Source organism: Ahaetulla prasina, chromosome 6, assembly GCF_028640845.1.
Source record: "Ahaetulla prasina isolate Xishuangbanna chromosome 6, ASM2864084v1, whole genome shotgun sequence".
Taxonomy (NCBI): Eukaryota; Metazoa; Chordata; class Lepidosauria; order Squamata; family Colubridae; genus Ahaetulla; species Ahaetulla prasina.
In genome coordinates this window covers 69039670-69062216 of record NC_080544.1, presented here as the reverse complement: position 1 = coordinate 69062216, position 22547 = coordinate 69039670, and the positions used below count along the sequence as shown (strand labels likewise).

General features: G+C 35.5%; 1 protein-coding gene across 7 annotated transcripts in view; it reads left to right on the top strand.

Moving 5' to 3' along the window:
* The window catches only part of CEP63 (centrosomal protein 63), a 23789-nt gene extending 1242 nt beyond the window's left edge, over positions 1 to 22547 (top strand). For 3 of the 7 annotated variants that reach the window (XM_058186978.1, XM_058186976.1, XM_058186977.1), the window contains exons 2-16: positions 12 to 109; positions 1443 to 1511; positions 2481 to 2658; positions 4029 to 4124; positions 5706 to 5828; positions 6577 to 6690; positions 9897 to 10130; positions 10345 to 10490; positions 12862 to 12972; positions 13247 to 13361; positions 15218 to 15415; positions 15723 to 15788; positions 18244 to 18449; positions 18813 to 19095; positions 20701 to 22547. In XM_058186978.1, the coding sequence (XP_058042961.1) occupies positions 96 to 109; positions 1443 to 1511; positions 2481 to 2658; positions 4029 to 4124; positions 5706 to 5828; positions 6577 to 6690; positions 9897 to 10130; positions 10345 to 10490; positions 12862 to 12972; positions 13247 to 13361; positions 15218 to 15415; positions 15723 to 15788; positions 18244 to 18449; positions 18813 to 19095; positions 20701 to 20859 (2112 nt within the window). In that variant the 5' untranslated portion in view covers positions 12 to 95 and the 3' untranslated portion in view covers positions 20860 to 22547. Of the gene's footprint in view, positions 1 to 11; positions 110 to 1442; positions 1512 to 2480; positions 2659 to 4028; positions 4125 to 5705; positions 5829 to 6576; positions 6691 to 9896; positions 10131 to 10344; positions 10491 to 12861; positions 12973 to 13246; positions 13362 to 15217; positions 15416 to 15722; positions 15789 to 18243; positions 18450 to 18812; positions 19096 to 20700 lie in introns of those variants that run through there. The other 4 variants (XM_058186979.1, XM_058186981.1, XM_058186980.1 and 1 more) reach the window with 4 other exon arrangements.

Sequence of the window (22547 nt, the reverse complement as noted above, 5' to 3'; positions counted from 1 at the left end):
TGCTTTAACAGACATGAAAATAATTGGCATTTTAGAGGGAAAAAAATTGAGAAAATGGAATGAAGTCTTTGTTTACACTAAGTATTAAATACTAAATGGCAACTTTCAGGTAAATTCTGAATTTAAGATACTTTATTAAGGAATAAATTTTTAGTATTCAGTCTTAACAATTTATTGGCAAACTTAAGCAGTTGGTTTACATAGAGCTGACTAAATATAGCCATTCTATGGTGAAGGGAGCAGGTATGCAAGATCTTTCCAGTATTTAGGTAAGACTTTGAATGGACTCTTTCAGTGGATTCTTTACATACTTAAAGTACAAACCAAAATTATTCCTTTCAGCAAGGTACAATCCAACAATCAAAATGAAGAAGTAATAAAATAAGATCAGTTAAAATAATACAAAAGCAATAAAATAAATATATACAATAACATATCTACAATCACAGTAAAAATAACTTAAACGTCTGCAAAATCCTAACATAAATGGCTCCCCACAAATAATGAGGGATAGGTGTTTTGGTTCATATGGTGCAATTTTTCAGATGCTAAATTGCGTCAGATATGTCAGATGCTTAATTTTGCTAGGTCAATTAGTGAAATAATCTGCAGTCTTATAAAGGCAGTATGCTTGCCCCTGATATCTCAGGTTTCTAATCTTAGTATCAATTGAGAGTTTTTCTGTAAAAATTCTATAAAACTGTTGTATATGTAAAAATCATTTTATCCAGATATTATATCTATACATCAACATTTCTTAAAAGAAACATCTTGTGGGTCATTTATAGTTCTTCAGTATGAAAATAAACTACAGTGCGTGGTTTGGGGTGAGTGATGCCTTTCTTTTCTTGTTTTGAAAAGAGAGAGACACAAAGAAAATAATTGCAACAAATATGTTTTTATGAATAAGATGTAAAGCTAGTTTAAAACCCTTAAATTTTATAATACTATGGCAATGTAGTATGAAATAAAGCTTGCTTAGGTAAAGTTTTAGCAAATGTTGTTTGCTAGTTTATTTTTGTATTATTTTTAGTTTTTGGACACTAGGTCAGTAATGGTGAACCTTTTCGGCACCAAGTGCTGAAAAGGGAGCGCGCGTGCATGCAGCACCAAGTGCCAAAAAGGGAGCACTTTGTGTGCACATGCATGCCAGAAACCTGGAAGAGGAACGGGCGACACTGCGCGTGCCAGGTGACATAGCTGCAGGTGCCACTTTGGACACACATGCCACAGGTTTGCCATCACGGCTATAGATTATAGTCTTCCCAACATTTAGCCTGTAAAGTTATTGAAGGGTTAACTATCCCCTACCATAAAGTGATTTTCCCTTTTTCTAATTGTAGGGCGAATATCATATGTCAAGTGAGTGTGTGCTCTCAGTGTGATGCGAGGGGTAGAAATGATGATAGCTTATTGTACAATTTTTATTCCCCCCCCTCCAGCAGCTTTAAGGGAAGTGATTTCAGGATGGAGGCATTGTTGGAGAGAATGCAAACCCAAAGACATGACAGGTGTGTATTTGCTATTTTTCTGAGAATGTTATTAAACTAACATTAGATATCAAAGCAAAAATATATTAGCTACCTCTTCACCAAATTGTCAGTAAAATCCACATTAAATGCACCAATTTGGAATGTTTTTTTCCATTCCATTCCAATACAAAAATTCTGAATTGAGAAAAAGAAATGCGCATTCATTTATAATTTGTATCCCTTTTTATTAAAGTAAACCAATTTAACTATGGTGGTGTTAAGTATTATTATAAATAAACTTTTAAGAAAGTTTTGTAATTCAGAAACAGCTGTGTTTTTGCTTTTTTCTTAATACCTTGTTTAAATGCAACTGCAAAGGGTGTTTAAAACAGTAGTACTATACTTACCTTTTAAAGTTGCTGTAGAGATTAATTCAGGCTAATTACACAGAGATATGTAAGCCATCTTAATGCGCACCTAAGTGCACTCAATGTAAAGTAATTCTCCTTAAGAATTAGCTATGTAGAACTAAAAATAGTTATTAGTCTATTCTAATTTTAGTACACATATATCAGCTATGCTCAGTTTCAGAAAATTTTTATAATTTACTTATAGTTCTGATAATGAAAAAATAACATTCTATGGGCATCATAATTGTGAAGAGGTATAGGGAGATTGAGTGCACCTATTATAGTACCAGGGATCTTTGAATGGTTGTTAACAAGTGATTGTTAAACAAGAACCATCTATACCTATTTTATGCAACTGCATAGTATCAGGAAAAAGTACAGCTGCTTTAAGAAGTTATGGATGGATATTATGTTTGCATTTTTGTATACTTTGAAGCATCTTTTTGAATGAGAATCTAAATCTGCTACATTACCCTACTATAGAATATTACCAATCGTTAGGGGCTGATCTAGGAGAAAAAGGTGAAGAAAGTTTTGTTTACCTAATATCAGTTTTCTGATAACGGTGCCATTAGTAAAGCTATTTTCTTGACAGCAGAAGTTTCCAGACTTCATGTGAGGCAGAGCTGCAAGAATTGATGAAGCAAATAGATATCATGGTGGCTCACAAGAAAGCTGAATGGGATATTCAAACTCAGGCTTTGGAATCTTGTTTAGAACTCCGAGACCAGGAGCTGTCCTCTCTCAAAAATGCAGCAGAGGAGAAACGCAAAGAGGTATCTCTATAAACTTTTATGTAATTTTCATTTTATTTAAATAGACATTACCCTTTTTTCTGAAAAATTCCACAAACCCACCCTTTGAAAATTTCTGGAGGTCATTTAAAGAGATTGGTCCCTAAGTAAAAATGCTGTCAAATGAAGTGTATCCACTAGTCATAGTTTGAAAATTCTGCAAATAGTATGTGAATAGTATTCATTTGATACAGTTAAAGTGGTGGATTCAGCATTACTTTTTTACATCTGTTTTTTTCATTCGTTCTCTCTATTGAAAAGTTTTATGTGTTATGTGCTATTGTATCATGAATTGATTCACACTTTATAGTCAAAGCCATTTAACTGGTCATTGATAAAATGTTGTAAAGATTAAGAACATAACATCAATAGCCAAGAAAAATTATCTATCTGTCTTTCTATCTCAAATGCAATCTCTTATCAGACTCCAAAAATGGCACTGGGCTCTGAGAACCTTTTCATATGAGGGATTTATAGTGAGACCTGCAGTAATGTACATTTTGCCTTTGGTGATTTGGTTGGATCTGGTTATCAGATTTGTTTGGCCGTCCATTTCACAAAAAGTGACTGTGGATGGTATTTTGGATATGCTATAAATTGATAGTATAGAAAAGTTCAGTGTCCCATGTACTTTCTTAAAGAGAACAGTACATTATGGATGCATCGACTCATAAAATACGATCTCCGTGATTATTACATTTTTCTCCTTAAGAGAGTATCGTGAAGAACCACTAGTCTTTGAAAACTAGTTTTTAAATTAACCATTTTATTCTCTTATGCCTTTCTCCAATATATTTAAACTGTCAGAGCACCTGAATTAGGCAGTGCCAACTCGAATAAATTTAAGACAATTTTGATATTGAGCTACTTCTACAAAAAGTAAAGTGGGTCCAGATTGTAATTATGAATACCTGAAACTCCTTAGCAACCCCTTGCTTGTACATCTTGACTCTAGGAGAGTATTTTGCAGTGGGCAATAGTTGCTACAATTTGTAGGAAGACTTCTTTATGATGTCCCACCAGTTTTGTTCATCTCTTATTTAAATATGGAAAATTAATTCTACTCATGTATTCTCAAAAGATTCTGAAGATTGGTTCAGTTTTACTTTCTATTTAGAAAATAACCTTGTTTATTCATTTCCTTATCGAGGCAAATAAATGGTGTAGGGAGGGAGAAGGGAGAGTAAAAGGGTCTGCTTTACTAATTTAGAGTTCTGACTCTTTGCTGGATTGTTATTTATCTGGACAAATATTTATATATTTAGTTCTGTTTGCTGTTTTCCATTATATTGTCCAAGTAATGTTTCTCAGATAGACTTTTCTGTATTAAGCTCTATACTATTATCCTCCAGACTGAGAGATTATGCCAGAGATTAGATGAGATGGAGCAACTGAATCGTGAGATGACTATAGAATATGAACGTCAATTAACAAAAGTCCAAAATGAGGTGAGCTCTCTGAAAGATAGCTAAACTGCCTTGACCAAAATGTAAAATGGGTTTCTTCATAATCATATCTGTCAGATGAAAGGAGGCTTGTATATCTGTACATATAGATATTGAAATCAAAGAATATGGATTGAGTTCAGACAAACATTTCGAATAAGAGTGAGTCCACTTTCCAATTAACAGAAGACAGTGATGAATTATTTTTTTTAATGTTAGTGTGTGTATTTCTGTATTTTGAAAGTTTTTTCCAAAATATGAAACTAAAAGGTTTTGCCATTATTTTAACTATTTCAGTTTAAAATTTCAGATGCTATAATGTCATTTCACGTTCAGCTTGTGCTTTTTGTTGCTTTCTCTTTATTTGCTGAAGTGACTAGTAGTGCATTAAATTTGCCCCTGGAGATTTAAAGTTTTGTTTTATTCTAGGCCAGACCTACATAACTTGTTAGGGGAAAGAGCCACATTGATAAATTAAAAATCATAGGGACCCCAAAGGAATACCTGGTACATCATTTAGCTATTTGATGGCCAGAAAAAGTGTGGTACCGCTGGAGCTGATAGACCTGGAAGCATTAGGGGCTCTAAATTATGCACATTTTAAGCAGCCATGGCAAATTTATTGACGTGTCAAAAAAAAAAGAAAAAAAAAAGATGGTGGAATACTCAAGTGCAGAGGCCACACAGTGTTCAGGCCTGCTTTGGGCTGTTGATGAAATTAAATTTTGTGTTCTTCCTTTTGCAAGTTGAAGACATTATTTCATGAATAACAATTCTTGTTTAGGAGGTCCCTCCAGGGAAATAGGAAGGATTCCATCAAGCTAGATTGAAGTTCAGTGGCAGATCTTTATAAAGTTTGACAGATGGGATCACAGCACAATTGAACATTTAATAAGGTTAAAAAGCACCAGTAATTCCTAATAGAATTAGGATTTTAATAATTATTAAAATTTAATAACAGGGTAATCCTCATATCTTATTTTTCACTTATAAGAATAATTATGCCTCTATTTGTATTATCCCAAGTTGCTGTTGGTTGTTTATGCTTGATCTGTAGGATAAAAATGAAATCCTTGTGGAATGTCCACTTTCTTCTTTTCCATCAACAGTGTGACTTTTATAGCAGGCTAATTTGATTTAAATAAAATACTCATCTTAAAGAAGTATACATACTGTTTGAAGTGAAATATACAATTATTCATAGTTCATTGGCAATATTCCTTGTTTACTTTTTTAAAACTTTTAAACTATCTTTGTTCTATTTCTATTCTCTTTTCTTGATCCTTTGTTCATGCTTGATTTGATGACAGTTAAGTTTGGAATTTTCAGATATTTACTTTCTTTACTGTATTTTCAATGAAAGATGGTTAATTTGTACTTGTTATAATAAGGACATTTCACTGAAACAAAACCATAATAAAACTCTTGACTATCAGTCCATTTAATTTTTGCAACATTTCAGAAATATTCATACCATCCTTAATTTAATTTATAAATATGAATTTTCTGGTCATTGAAAACAAACTAGGTGTTTGTTTTCTCTGTTTTAGTATTTATGCTCAAAACTATTTTTCTTTTTTCCAGCTTGCTAGGTTGAAAAGAAGTTATGAAAAATTGATGAAGAAACAGTTAAAAGGAACTAGGCAGTCTTCCAAGAGTCAAGAGGAGGATCAGTCTGAAACAAAGATTCTGACCAAGAAATTAAAGGTAGACGGGAAAATTGTCTTGGTCAGAAATTATAAATTCAAGTAGGTGTGAATAGTTTTGGAAAAATCTCAAGATTTTTATTTTAAAATTGGAAGTACGAGACCTTATTTCAGTATAAGTCCAATTGAAATTAATGGGCTTCTTAGTTTCACATAATTGCTCAGTAAAAAAAGTATATTTAAGCATGATCCACCACCAACATGTTCTTTTTTCTTATGTTTCCTAAATATAAGTTCCAATGTGGATTCTAACTTTGGTATAGGTCCCGGGGAGATGACTGAGGTACAGTTGTACCTGTCTAGTTGTCTGGGAACAGTTTGATTCTGTTGCAGCTGAGGAAATAGACAGGGTCCTTATGCTTATGGGGTCAGCCACCTGCTCCTTAGATCCATGCCATCACAAATATTCATGCCACTCATATATCAAGTTTTATTTTTCTGACCTCAAGAGCCTTCTGTTTTCCAGTAGAATTCACTCTTTTATCCAAACTGATTTTAATCTTTCTGTCATTCTTCAGCATTTTTTCTGAAATACATTATCAGATTTTTGCTATGCCATACTTGCAAGGTATATGCTACTTGTGATGTTTCTTTGGAAAGCAAAATGTTAATTCCTTAAAAACAACTGTTAAGTCTATTTAGCCAATAATACTCATAACTTAATATCAGAATTTTATTTAATCTTGGAAGAAATTCCAGAATACTGTTAAACATCCAGATTGTAAATAAATAGTCATTATCTTTTCTAGGAGTTTCATGAAAAGTCTTTAGATTGGGAAAAGCAGCGCCTGCAGTACCAGCAGCAAATTGCTTCATTGGAAGCACAGAGGAAGACTTTAGCTGAGAAATCTGAGCTAGTTCAGGTACGGTTAAGTTGAATTGTTTGACGGGAAGGCAGGGAAAGAATTTATGGCAATCTTGAGAGTTTATTCAAGCAACCATTGAAGTGAGTCTCTTGTGGGATAATCCTCTCCTGTTCAGTATGTAAAGTGGTGCTTCTACACAGCTTTGGGTCATTTTCCTCAATAAATATATGAACAAGCATAATGTTTTGATTCATTTGTTTAATTTGGCTTCTATATATTTAGTTTTATGATTTGTGCAGACAATAGATAGATCCATGTTCTAGGTCATATTTATGCAGACATATAGAAAATTCATGGTTTTCCCTGTTGCAATGTATGGCTGTAAAAGTTGGCCTTTGAACTATGGTGAACTATGGTGCTGGAGAAGACTTCTGTGAGTCCCTTGGACTGCAAGGTGATCAAACCGGTCAGTCCTAGGAGAGATCAACCCTCACTGCTCTTTAGAAGGCCAGATCCTGAAGATGAAACTCAAATACTTTGGCCACATAATGAGAAGGAAGGTCTCACTGGAAAAGAGCCTAATGCTGGGAAAGATTGAGAATGGTAGAGGACAGGAAGCCCTAGAGGAACATTGTCCATGGGGTCACAATGGATTGGACACGACTTTGCAACTAACAACAGCAACATAGAAAATTCAGAAAGGCTGACAAACTTCTAATAGGTGCTGCTCCCTTTTGCTATTAAGTTCCCAAACAATGTTTTGGGAGGGAAAACAAATAGTATGATTTTTAAAAATTATTTTGTTAAAGGCTTTGTAGCAACTAAATGCTTGATATGTGCCGCAATATAACCGATAGATGTAAATGAGGCTTTTCATAAATAGTATAGGTATATTACAAAATATACAATAAGTTCTATTGTTTATTTCTCATGAGGTTAAAAACAGACTTTCACAAGAAATAATCTATATGTTGGCTTAAGGCTACTGTGGTTAAGTTTAACAGATGAGGTTCCATCTGCAAAAAAGCTTGCTGTGACAGCTAAGAAGCTCTTGCTGGAAGCTTTCCACTTAATGGACTACAGAGCTACTTCTAAATAGAAGTTCTGTATGGCAGAAATTGACTGCAGTGGGATTGAAGCTAACATTGATGGTGGCTTTGCAAAAGACAGATGTTGACAGAATGGCTTGGGAACAAGGGTGTCTTTTTTAAAATAAATGCCTTGTTGAAGTTATACCTAAGTTCTTGATGGTTCATCCTTTTAAAACTGGGCTTCAGAGAACTTTGCCTGTTAGTGACAAGATAATAGAATAATAATATATTGCATTTTTATTTTCAAGCCTAGCTGTGTATTTGCCACATTCATGTTTCTGGAATGATTGTAGTCATGAAAGTTAATAAGGTTCTCCAAAAAATATTTGCCAGGCTATCTGGCAAAACAGATCCATTCACTGCCCTTTGAAAAGTAATATTGAGGGAATCAGAGATCCTCTGATGCAAATTTGGTTAAAGCAAATGGTATTGTAGAATATTTTAGTGACACATTACATTGAATTACAAAATAGTTTTGTTGACAAGTCTAAAGAAGGGTGGGGTAACTGTCCCTATTTACAGACTTATACAAAATAGAATATATATGTAATTGGGAAGAGCAACTACGTATTTCATATATACAACACATCATGTGTGTATAAAGTCAGTGAGGCCAGTAGGGTGTAGCTATGAGGCATTGGAGCAAAGTGAGGTATTGGAGCAAAGACTTCAAAGACAGTTGAGTTTTGAAAGAAGAAAAAGGCACTATTTCATGAAGAAAGCTCTGTTTCTTTCTAGGGCAGGGGTATCAAACTCGCTGCCCGTGGGCCAGATGTGTCATGTGCTGGCTCCGACCCCACCTGGCTTAGCGAAGGGGAAAAAGTCCCGAAATGTCCCATGATGCTGCTGTGATGATGCGAGTTTAACACTCCTGTTCTAGGGAGTTACTTTATTTTGCTTTCCCAGAGCTCTGCATATGTCATCCCATTATCTTTCCTCAGCATATTGGCATGCTTTGGCCTTCTAAATGTTTTGTGAGTGAGCAAACAGTTTTTCCTGAGAAGATGTATTGAGGACAGGAGATTGTAATTTGACCCCAGCAATTCTTTTTAATAGAAATCTCAGGAATTCTGCAAACTATTTTGCTTAACTTATTAAATCAGTGACAAAAAATGTTAAATGTACCTTCTGTGATATTTGCTTTTGCAAATTTTTTACAGGTTTTTTCCCCATAAAAATTGGTGTCATGGTCAACACTAATAGGTAATAAAAAGAAAATTTGCAAGAATATTTTTTATTTTGTTACAGCTCAAACATGTGCTCTCCCAGCTTCTACTATTTTGACAGATCACAGCCATATCAGCCTTCTATGCTGTATTAAATTCTGATTGTTTCCTCTGCAGCCCAAGCACCTTGCTTTTTTCAGTTTTGTAGTAGAATTGAAAGTTGAAGAGTGTAAGGAAAAAAAATTGTAAATTTGTGAGCAAGAATAAAAAATGGTATGCAATATTTCTGCCTTTCAAATAAATCATATAACAGTAACTTTTATTTTTGAAATAGGTTTATTTACATTTATGTCATTTGCAGTGTATTTTTTTTTTACTTTTTAATATATGGGGAGCCGATTAGTCTCAATTAGTCCAGAAATTTTGGCTGCTTGCAATAATCAGCCAGAATTTGTATCAGTTCTAATACTGGTCACATGGAAAAATAAGAGTGTTGCCTCAGATGTCTCATTCTTCCTGGCATTGAATCCTTTACAGGGATAACACCTTTTTCTAGCTTGAGTTGGAATTTTGTTCTGCTTGCTTTGGAAGCACTTGAACATCTCATGGAGAAGAAGCCTAGAACAATGCCCGATGTCATCCTTCATTTCAGAAATGCTCAAAACACTTCTGAGATTTAATCTTTGAGATTCAATTTTTGAACATTTCTTTTAAGGACCAAAACTGAGTTGCAGATAATGGGATCTGATAATGCAGATAATGGGAATTATCTCCTTGGCCTAATAGAATGGTATTCTTAATTGGATAAAGATCTGATAGAATTAAATATATGGTGAGTGGCTTTGAGAAATTTTTCTAGCCACAATGCCTCATTTCTACAAATAAGCTTTGGGAAGAAAAATCTGCTCACATTTGGAAAACAGAATGATATGTAACATCTGCATCCAACTTTTATTCTTGAAAGATATTGCTTAATTTTAACAGAATAATGCTTTCTACTTTATAGACTCAACTGTGTAGCCGGAAGCAAATGTTTGAATCTGTGGAACTGGCAAGCCAATCTGAAATCCATCATTTAGCCAGCAAGCTGGAAAGAGCCAATGACACAATTTGTGCCAATGAATTGGAACTGGAGAGGCTGAATATAAGAGTTGATGATTTGACTGATACTAACCAGAAGATTCTGGCAGAGCAACAAAAGCTTCTACACGAGCTGAAACTTTCCCGGAACTCCCTAGAGGTGTGTGAATGAATTGCTTGGAAGCTGAATAATACAAAGTGTATAATAGTAATTACTTGGAATATTATTATCTAGCCACTTTGTTCTAGCATTCCATTGAGGCTAAGCAGGAAACACGGTTTGGTAAGAAAGGGTTAGTGTTCTCTATTGAAAGGTAAATTTAATCCCATATGTTAGATTTATTTCTTATTGAGCTTCATTTTCTCCTTTGAAGGTTATTCATGATGAAAAGATGGAACTCAGGGCCACTCTGCTATCTCAGGAGGACTTCATCACGAATTTACAGATTTATCATGAACAGTTACAGAAAGAATTGTCCAAGTTGACTGAAACTCTGAATATGAAAGAAACTTTTATCAGGTAGGTCTCCAAATATTGAAGAAAATATTGAACTTAGATTACTATGTCATTATTTTTTAATTAAGAGAAAATATGATTACATAGATTTATAACATAATTTAAAATATTTTCAGATTTTTTAAAAGTAGGAAAACAGTATTGATTGTCAATACAACCGTTGCCTGTATGAGAGAACTCAGCAAGCCAACAGTTTTTATAGAAAATCAGCATAATTTTGTTCGGCAAATTGAACTTTTTCTTAATATTCTAGTAGAGAAAATATAATGAAAAGTTATCAAAATGTATTTGTGCATTATTATAATGTGAAAATGTGGCTCTGGCTGTTGATTGTCAACACCCTTACTGCAATTTCTCTAGATTTGAAATTGCCAATTCAGCCAGTTTATGCATTGTGAATCACATTTTTGAGACTCGATTTTTTATTTATTTATTTATTTATTTTATTTTATTTTTATACCGCCCTTCTCCCGAAGGACTCAGGGCGGTGTACAGGCATAATAAAAACCAGCAATACAATATACAAATTTAAAATCCAATTTAAAAAACTTATTTAAATTAGCCCAATGATTAAAATTTACTCTACTAAAACCCCATTTAAAATTAATAAATTTAAAATTTAAAATCCCAATTTAAGCCAGCCCCGCGCGGATAAAAAGGTGAGTCTTGAGTTCGCGACGAAATGTCCGAAGGTCAGGAATTTGGCGTAAGCCCAGGGGAAGCTCGTCCCAGAGTGTGGGAGCCCCCACAGAGAAGGCCCTTCCCCTGGGGGCCGCCAGCCGACATTGTTTGGTGGACGGCACCCTGAGAAGTCCCTCTCTGTGGGAGCGTACGGGTCGGTGGGAGGCATATGGTAACAGCAGGCGGTCCCGTAAGTACCCAGGTCCTAAGCCATGGAGCGCTTTAAAGGTCATAACCAACACCTTAAAGTGCACTGGAGGCCCGAGGCAGCCAGTGCAGTCTGCGCAGGAGCGGTGTTACATGGGAGCTACGTGTAGCTCCCTCTATCACCCGCGCAGCTGCATTCTGGACTAACTGAAGCCTCCGAGCGCACTTCAGGGGGAGCCCCATGTAGAGAGCATTACAGTAATCCAAGCGAGAGGTAACGAGCGCATGAGTGACCGTGCATAAGGCATCCCGATCAAGGAAGGGGCGCAACTGCCGAACCAGGCGAACCTGGTGGAAGGCCCTCCTGGAGACGGCCGTCAAATGATCGTCAAACGACAGCTGATCATCCAGAAGGACACCCAAGTTGCGCACCCTATCCTTTGGGGCCAGTAACTCGCCACCAACAGCCAGCCGCGGCTGCAGCTGACTGAATCGGGGTGCCGGCATCCACAGCCACTCCGTCTTGGAGGGATTAAGCTTGAGCCTGTTTCTCCCCATCCAGACCCGTACAGCCTCCAAACACCGGGACAGCACTTCAACAGCTTCATTGGGGTGGTCCGGGGTGGAAAAGTACAGCTGAGTGTCGTCAGCGTACTGCTGGTATCTCACTTTGTGGTGCTGTGTGTTGCTGCCCAGTGCATGCATGGAATTTCAACCTAACTTAATTCATTAAGTTTCCAGTATTGCTAAAGCTCATCATCTTTCCTAAATTGGTTGTGAATTGCTGCCAAAATAGATAAGACTGGAGTCAATAGTAGCATGGCCATCCTTCCTTTTTCTCTCTTGTCCTGCATAGGAGTCTACTAGAAAAGGAAAGATTTCTCTTACCAGAAGCCCAGAGGGAATCACTCTTCACAGTTCCCAATCCTTTGTAATTCTCCCCATTTCCCCCTTTCCTCTTTCCTTAAAATAAGGCCCAGAGACTCACCTACCCACCTCATTTTAAAAAGTAATATCCCACCTCACTTTGTGAATGTGTGTGTGTGTGTGTGTGTGTGTGTGTGTGTGTGTGTGTCACGTTACTTCAAATCACTTTTGATTCCCAACAGCTACATGTACAATTAAGAAGAGGCTGAGTGGCTCTATGTTATCCAGATGCCTTCATAAGGCAGATCTGGAACACAGGTATTCCTGCTCTAATCCAAACTCTAATCTCTAAACCAAACTAGCTCCCTTAATGTTCTAATAAAGTGTTTTAAATCATTGTTCCAATATTAGGAAGATCAATGACAATTCAGGTTGAAATAATAATCTTAAAAGATGATTGGTAAGAAGTTATGTTGTCATGTCATTGACTGATACCTACTGATGTAGTATTGTGGTAGAACTTCTTTTATTACAATTTTGATAAATATTTAAAGTTATTTTAAAGACACATTGCCATTTTCATCTATGTCATGGGTGTCTACAGAAATGCCTTCCTGTACAACTGGTATAATTGACTTTGTTTGTTAGAAGGCTTCAAGCATTTACTTGTTTTGTCTAGGCAGCTGCAAAAGACTCCAGGAGCCAAAGAAAACTACTATGGTGGAACAGAATTAGAGGAACACTTATGCCAGAGGTTCGATGGTGCTGAAGTGATTCAACTTGAGGGCAGGTACATGACTTCAAAAATTTCTTCATCTTTAAAAAGAAAATCTAGGAATCATGATGTAGATCTCCAATATTGTGGCCATTTACACATTTTGATTTTCTTCCGTTGAATTGTTAACCTTAGTGTTGGATGAAATACAAATATGTGTATCTAAGTTAAAGTTCAGTTTAATAAAAGCCCTTTGAAACAAAAAATCTGTTGGATTTGTTAAATTTGGCATTATGTTGCTTACAAAATACTTGCTTTTGATTTTCACATGTATCTTTCTTGGCTTTAGCTTGAGCTCTCCAGATGGAAAGTGCATCCAGACATCTGAAGAGCAAATGGAGAAGTTTCTGGAGCTTCGACTAACTGAAGAACAGCTGTGCAAAGCCAAGACCGAGATAAAAAAAGTGTGGATCTCTTGTACAAATAAATACATTAAAGTGCCCAATTTATATATCATTAAAACAGATTGGGACAATGTGGAATTTTTTACATTGTGAAAATGTAGACATAGAAACAATTTATTATTAAAGGGTACTAAAACAGGAGGTATGAATTATATTGAAGAAGATGATCCAGAATTTAAGATTATTTTCTTTGCAACTCAAAATACTCATTGCTTCCATTATTGTAATCTTCATGCCTACAAGATGACTTTTCCATTTTCAAAGTAAATTATGGAAAAAAAGCCCAGTCTCCATTTCAGGTTATGTAAGTAAAGTTAGATAGCTATAGAAAGTACAGATTAATATCTTTTTATATTTAGGACTGTCTAAGGTGCCTATTGCATAATATTATGCATTATAATTTCCAAAATTCCAGAAGAATAGTTGAATGCAAGGAATTGCAGACAGAGAAAGTCATCCAGCCAGAAAAACTGAGCATAACTGTGCACAATGAAATGTCAGTAGTGTAAAGCAGCAGGTTGAAATTAAATGGAAGAGGGTATGCTGAGAAATATAGTTCAGGAAAGTTTTCTGTTAGATACCAGCTGAGACCATTTATCAAATGCTATGTTATCTTTACTGCTATATCTTTTGTTTTTCTTTTTTCATCAAGTCTGAAGAACTTGAGACAAATTTTGAATATGAATCAACCTAAAAAAGAAAAAATCAGTACAAAAGGCCTGTCACTAAATCTATAGCTCCTTGTGGTTTTCTGAATGAAGGCTTCAAATTTACCGTAATCAATCATCTCTCAAAATTTTATGCCAACCACTAATGGTATTAGTGTCAAGGGCTGAGGTATATGACAATATTTGCCATCTTCACATAATTAGATGAAAGTTATGTCCTCCGTATAATGAGGCTGCATTTACTCATTCAATCCAGCATCACAAGAAATAAAAATACCCACTGTAATTCAATCTTAAAGGGGAAGCATCCATAAATTGTGATGTATGGGAATTTAAATGTATGGGAATTTAAAACTATGAACTGAAGAACTGTTTAGTTTTTTTCTTTCTTTCACACTGCTGACTTCAGAGGCAAAGTCTTAACTGGTTAACTCAGTTTATTAGTTCTGATCTCACACAAGGCTGTGGTTTAAAACCTATTGAAATATTTGTGGGTATTATGTGAAGAAAAAGAATGCTTAAGCTTGTTCATGTTCTAGCAGATTGGCTTGTTAAAATGACTGTTTCATCTAAATTGAATTAATTTGCCCATTTAAGTTGCGTATGGCAATCTAAGCATACTGTTTTACGTTCTCTTACATTCCATATCAAATATTTATCTCAGACCAAGATGGATGATGATCCTATAGGAATAATGTATAAAATATGGAGGAGTTGAGAGTATTGTCTTAAGATGCCATTCTTTCTTTGAGCCGTACTGGGAATTTTAGGGTTGACAGCTTTCTACTAGACCCATTATTTCCACTTTGTAAGAGCTGCTGGTGTTTACTATGAATGGCTTTAGGAGGTTGTTGTTCTTTTGTGGAATTTGTACCCTAACCTGCCAATCTTTAGCAATTCAAACTGTTTTCTAAAACAGTCTTACTTGGTCATATTTCTATATATTGTTGTTGGCTGGTTTCAATGAAAATACAGGAAATCATCAATTAGGTTCTATTTGGTTGAATACTTCAGATGACTAGTCTAATAGGAATGTTTTAACTGTAACTTAATGCAATGGATTTCTGAAACATTGTTGCAGTGCAAGGTAACAGGAAGAAACTATGCTACAGAGAGATTGATATTAATATGCTCCATGATTTATCACAAAAAATGTTGACCTTAAAATTTGTATCCAATTCTGTCCAGCTGAAGGAAGAGCTATCCTGCAAAGAGCAAAGTCATAGCAGAGAATTGGAAGGAATGAGGCTTGAGGTTACCCAGCTAACACGGAAACTGCATCAACATGAGATCACAATGGCTTCTTCGTTGGATTCTACTTTAAGCTTAGAACAACAACTAAAAATAGAAATTGAAAAAGCAGAGCAAAAGACCATAGAACACAAGGTAAAATAATTGAATTTTACAATATTTTATAGTATAGTATTACAACTTGTTCAATTAAAAATAGTAATGTGAGACTTGTTTTCTTTGGTTCCTTTGTTGTACACCCTTATTCTTTTTGGTAATACTTGTTCAGATTTAAATATAATTAGCAGTAACTTCAGAATATGCAAGTTTGGCTTCTCATATTTGAAATAATTTATGATACTAAAATCCACATGGCTTGATAAAAAGTTTATAGCTAAGGGACTGTTTATTTCCTGCATCTAATCTAGACTAACAATTAAATAAATTAAATCTATCTCTTAAGGCGGTTCTGTCTCAGTTGGAAGCCCTCAGACAAGAAAATCACCATCTGTCAGAGAAGCTGCAGAAGGTAGAATATATTTTGATTGAGCTGTGTTATTTCCTTTGATGCATTGAGTTGCTTAAGTGGTTTGTTGTATAGACAAGTATTATTTTTATGCATTTAAACATAGTTGAAGCTGCTTAGAAACTGCCTCAAAAACAAACTACTGTGTGCATTTACTGTAGAGAGTAATAGTCAGGTGTAAAGTTGATTAGGAAATTTGTTTCTCAATATATTCTACAGATTATGATTTTTTAAAAAAAGAAGTAAATAAAGTATTATTTTATTTAGTATGTCCACTAGATGTCAGTGCAAGTTCATAGTCTCAGTGCTGCCCTCTTGATCTCTGTATAAAGAGAGGACATTTTTTAAAGAGACTCCATATGAGAATGAGCCCTTACAAATGTTTTATATCTGGCATAAAATGAAACTAGACTTAGTTTAGTTTTTGTATCAAATAAAAAATATATACTTTTTACAAAATTAACAATTATACAAGGATTTTTTTTTGAAAATTCATAATGAACTATTGAGGGACGCGGTGGCTCAGGGGCTAGGACATTGAGCTTGTCGATCGAAAGGTCGGCAGCTCAGCGGTTCGAATCCTTAGTGCTGCTGTGTAATGAGGTGAGCTCCCGTTACTTTTCCCAGGTTCTGCCAGCCTAGCAGTTTCGAAAGCACATAAAAATGCAAGTAGAAAAAATAGGGACCACCTTTGGTGGGAAGGTAACAGCGTTCCGTGCATCTTTGGCATTGAGTCAGCTGGCCACATGACCACGGAGACGTCTTAGGACAGCGCTGGCTCTTTGGCTTTGAAACGGAGATGAGCACCGCCCCCTAGAGTCGAAATGACTAGCACGTATGTGCAAAGGGAACCTTTACCTGTTCTGTCCCCTCCACCTCAGTCCGGGAGATACGTGAACTGACTCAATTAGCCAGCAATTTAGTCCATGGCAGCTATCAGCTCTGGCAGCAGACCAGCGAACGTCTGCCAAGATTTTCTTTATCTTCCCTGATGCCAGCGTCACAGAAGCTCGTTATCGGAGCAACCAGGAAGTCAGGAACAAACAGCAATCCAGGCCAAATGCTCAGTCAAATAGTTCAGCTCAAGTTTTGTCCAGTCAGTTTGTTTTGTCCGTCACAAAGTAGTAGAGCAGCCCCTCCTGCTTTTATACCCTGTGGGATGTGGCTCCGTGACTCAGCACTCTCTAGACCTGCCCCACCCCTTATTTTGTTGTTCCTGCCTCTCTTGTCTACGAAACCTGGGATCTAACCAGAACTGATTGTCCACAGCTGGGTCTGGAAGCGTTGCCTGGGTGGGGGGAGATACAGGAGACAGAGGCCTCGTCACCTCCTCCACCTGGCCTGCCTCTGGCTCCTGGAGCTGAGCCAGAGAGGCCGGCCCTGCAGAGGGGAGCCCTGACGGCCCTTCCCCCTCACTCTCTGAGTCACTTTCTGGCAGGGGGCCAGGCCCGGGGGGGGGGGGGGGTGGAGCCACAACATTACCTTTACCTTTAATGAACTATTTGCATTTGATTAAAAAATTGCAGTTCTTGCAAATTAATTTTAATGAGTTAGGGTGCAGAAACTAACTCCAATAATTTTGATCATTTACCCATGTAACCATGAAGAAACAAAATGGAAATGACAATTAATAAATTCGTTTGCTCAAGGCAAGCAGTTATAAATTATGTCCTAATTTGTGTTTATGCTTCTGTTTGGCTTTGTCCATAATAAGATTTTTGGATTCATTTCAGCCATTGTATTTAAGTTTTTATATGGAGCAAAGATTTATATGATCTCCTAGAGGAGATAAACCCTGACTGCTCTTTAGAAGGTCAGATCCTGAAGATGAAACTGAAATATTTTGGCCACCTAATGAGAAGGAAGGACTCACTGGAGAAGAGCCTAATGCTGGGAAAGATTGAGGGCAAAAGAAGAACGACAGAGAATGAGGTGGCTGGATGGAGTCACTGAAGCAGTAGGCGTGAGCTTAAATGGACTCCAGGGGATGGTACAGGATAGGAAGGCCTGGAGGTCGCAATGGTCATTGTCCATGGGGTCGCAATGGGTCGGACCCGACTTCACAACTAACAACAACAGTGGAGCAAAAATATGCTAATCATACAGTAACTTCTACTAAATGGTGTATTAGGAGATTTTGAGTATCCTCAGCAATCAGAGAGCAGTCTCATTGTTTTGGATCTGAATTATGAAGCCATATACATTGATTTGTGAGTGATCCACTAAGTTGTTTTGAAGTTCATTCATTTGAGTTGAATAAGAGAAATTTTGGTCTGTAGATTTGATTAGGTCAGATGATGATTCAGACATTTTGTGATTGACTTAACTTCCAGTGGGGTTCTTTCTTAATAAAAGACTTATAAATTTCTTAAATTCCTAAAACAGAAAAGTAACTTTATAAGCAACTGAGTTTCATTAAACAAAAAATTGCTTTCTAACTTGTTTCTATCATTTTAAGGCAAAAAGTACTTCCTTTGAGGAATTCCAGGAAAGTTATAACAAGGTTTTAAATAAACTGGAACTTCAGAATAAGCAACTACAGAAAGAATTAGCAGAAACTAGAACTAACTTGGAAGCTTCGTCTTGGGTTTCTCAGAGCAAATATGACAATATTGTGCAGCAATTGCAACATCAGGTGACTGAGATAACAAATGCAGAAAACAAGTAAGAATGTATATGATTTTGAAAATGAAGATTTTTTTGAAACCCTAACATATACTAGATTTTGATTTTTTAAAAAATGCTGAAGTACTTCAAAATCTTTGTTTGATAATTTTTAGTCATTTCCCATATTTGATTAATTTTTTTCTACATTGTTGCCAACATTGAAAAAAATGTTCTTCTGTGGTAGAAGCAGTTGTAATATATGCCTTTTGAATAGTACAGAGGGAAATTACATTTAAATTTTCTGTGGATTATATTGTATTCTGGGTGTGATTTCAGCCACTAAACATTTTTGCAGATTTTAAGCTGAAAATCATTGGTCTGTGTGATCTAACATTTTATTTCTAACAAATAAAATTACAGGAGAATGCAAGATCTGCAGTGCAAACATGAGGAAGAAATGAAAGCACTTCAAGCTAAATATGACAGGACTGTTAAACATTATGAGGAGGAACTCCAGAGAGCAAAACACTTTCCGTCCAGAACACTTCCTGTTTCTAGTACAGCTGCTGGACTACCTCATAGAACAAACAGTATCGAATCTTTGCCTTATGAATCTCTTGGGAGATCAGACATTTTGCTCTGTGAAGACCCAGAATTTTCTTACATGGTATCAAGAGAGTGTGAGAAAGACTTTTCACCTTTGGTAAGCATAATAAAAGATTGTAAGGGATATACTATTTTCTGATACCATAATCTGTGAAGTTCTGCATTCATTTCAGTATGTCCTCTTTGAAATATTTTCACTCACTAATGCCATGCTATTTTCCTTTCAATCTACATTGACTGGAACAAGAAGTGAAAGAAAGATGAGAACTGTAAATTCCCAATTTCCAACTATAATAAGTGGAAACTGTTCTCTAAATGCTGAGGAGCAATACTTGTAAATCTGGTGCTAGTTTGCTATTAACTTTGAATTTAGCAGAAAATATGGGACAGAACACATTGCTGGGGAAAGGATTGCTAGAATGAGTGCTAAAACATGATAGAGAGTGTTTTAACTGTTGATATGTTTGACTGTTTGAAAGTTAATTTATCTATGAGAAGCAAATTCATATGCAAAAAGTGCATAGAATATAAATATTTATATAAACTGAAAAATGTAACCTGTTGCTTATATATACTTTTTGAAGGATTAATTATAAATTACAAATAAGATTTTTGAATATTTAGTATTCAGTTTTCAAAGGCCATATGGTTGCTGAGGTATGCCAGTAATTATGCTGGGGGGGGGGGAGACTAAAGGTTTTGCAGATGAATCTTCTTGTTGAGAAGTCAGTCTTATATATTTCACTGAGACTTTCAGCTCTAGGATTAAGTATCCAAATTAAACCTAGATGCCTTAAAAGCCAAATGATAGTTATCATTTTCAATAAATGTTTTTCAATATACAACCAAATATTTAATCTTGGTCAAAAAATATTCAGAGATCATAAATGCAAATAAAGTAGCCATTTAAGTGATTTGTCTTTTTAAAAATAGATATATCTTTTTAAATATGTAGATATTTATGTATCTAGCTTCTAAATTGGGATTCCATTTGCAGTTAAATTCTTGTATTCAATGCAGAAACAAAGCTTTGCCTTCTGATTTTCAATTTATCATTATTTCTCTGTATCCAATACTAAGAGCAATGTGCAGAATACAAAATAACAAAACTAAAAGGTCTACAATGCAATAAAGTACGAACCATATAGGAGGCAGAGGCAAATGTTTCAAATAAAATTTAAAGAGGTACATGTAAATTAGCTAATAACTAGATGCCTGACATGCTTCACAAAAAGAGTACCACTACCAGCCCTTGTGGTAATGCTTCATAACATTTCCTTTTGGCACTACAAAGAGTGCCTCCTAAGATCTTAATTGGCAAGGATTGACATAGACAGACAGGATAGAATAGAGAAAAAATAGATTAATAACAGAATTGGAAGGGACCTTATAGGTCATCTTGTCTAACCCCCTGCTCAAGCAGGAGACCCTATACCATTTCTGACAAGTGGCTGTCCAATCTCCTGAATTAGTGGTATCTCATGTTGCAGTAATCTAGGAGCAAGGTTAGTAAGACGTTTATCATTGTGGCCTAACTATTCTCTGGAACGTTCTGGAGCTAGTAAACCAGCTAGAGTTGAAATTATATTGTGAAACTGGTAGTATAGTTCTCTCCCTTTCATTGTTTAAATAGTTAAAAATAAGCATTAGATTAAAATTGATTTTTTTGGTTCACAGCCTTTTGAAAATATTTTCTTTTTAGAGTCCTCTGCCTACCACAAATGTAGATGTGATTGCTGCAAAGTTCCTAGAAGAAGAAGAAGAAAGGTCCCATCATATTTTGGAACGTTTAGACACACATATTGAAGAATTGAAAAAGGAGAGTGAAAGGACAGTACAACAGTTTACACACCAGAAGTAACTTGTGTTTTGGGGTTTGTGAATCGAAGAGCTGCTTCATTTATGCTGCTTTCCTTAGAGGAAAAAACACAGTTACTGCCCTCTGGAAGTAGTCTGCTTCTTTGTCTTAGGATATTCAGTGGCAGTGAAATCAAAGAAATGAAATTTGTTTGTAGCAAAATACTTCGTCTGATTACAGTTATTGCACTACTACAGAAAGCATTTCTAACTAACCTATCGCATTCTGCTCCCCTAAAGTAAAGAGCAAGCTTCAGGAGTGGATGATGTTGCCCATCCAAGGAGAGTAAATATTTTATGTCTATGCATTCAGAAATAAAATGATATAGAAACTTATTTTATTTTAATATGAATACAAATCATATTGCTTATGATTTGAATATTAACTTTCTATTTCCAAGATGCTATGAAACATAAAGTGGCTTGAGAAAAGAGAATGCCATTTTGCTTTTTGGGTTTTCTTGTTAATATTCTGGGTGGACTTTAGTTGCCATCAAACATCAGGTTAATGGTTTAGTAATGGTCCTTAGTGCACTTTCATAGCTGTAGAAAAAATATGGTCAAATAACTGTGTCATGAAGAGATGTTCTATTATATACGTTGATTCAAAAAATGAAGTTCAATATAAGTAATAAACACCTATACATGGGAGCAATTTAACTTAAATTATAGCTGTCTTATGAAGTACTGCACAGCTGTTCCCAAGCATAAGAACAAATTTGGGAAGCTGGTTGGTATGCTAAACAGCTTTTTAAAAATTGTTTAGCTTCAGGAAGAAATGCAGATTTTAAAGCATGTCCTTGGGCAAAAGCTAAGAAACTAAGCATAACCTCTTCTTATTTTTATCCTTTTTCTCTAAATTACCAGTAAGATACCAAGTTTTCAATGGCCAGTTGCACATATTTCTTTCAGTGTGATTTCAAAGAAGTGAAGACTTTTAGATTTTTACTCTTGGATGTTTGAAATGATAACTTCAGATTACGATTATGATTTTAAAAGTGGAACTAGAAAGCTATTAAATATATAATCTCAGTTCATGATCTGCACTATAATTTTTTCCATGTTTATTAGAATGTTTTTTTCTCTATTGGATGGTAATTTTTGACCTTATCTCTTCGGTAGAAAGTGAAGAGAATTTATATCTTTAAAATGTAACATATTTGATGGCAAGACCTGAAATTAACTGAAATACTACAATGCTAAAGTGTTACTAATAACTCCCAAGAGTTTTTCCAGTGCCATTTCTATGTTTATTCCATTCTCTTTTCAGTTTTCTAATGCTTCTGTTTTGCTTGCTAAATTTGCTTTTCATGGCGTCATGCCCCTCTTTGCCAACACTTTAGTTTGACACTGATGGACAGTATGAAATTATACTCAGCATGAAGGTATGCCAAAAAACTAACACAAATTTTGATTTATACTGTTCTGTTGGGATGGTAAATAATGGCTGTCAAAGCACACACAGCATTTTCTTGGACATGAAGAACAACTCATTTTCAGTCCAGCAGAATTAATGTGCTCAATGTTTTCTTATATGAGACCACAATGTTGTATTTTCTATAATGATCCCAAAAGAAAGAAAACAAATGCCTATTGCTTCAGTTATCATTGGAGGACGCACTCCCTGAAAGGTGGAGATACATGCTCTGTAGATTTATTTACAGCACTGTCTTATAAACTAATTTTGATTTA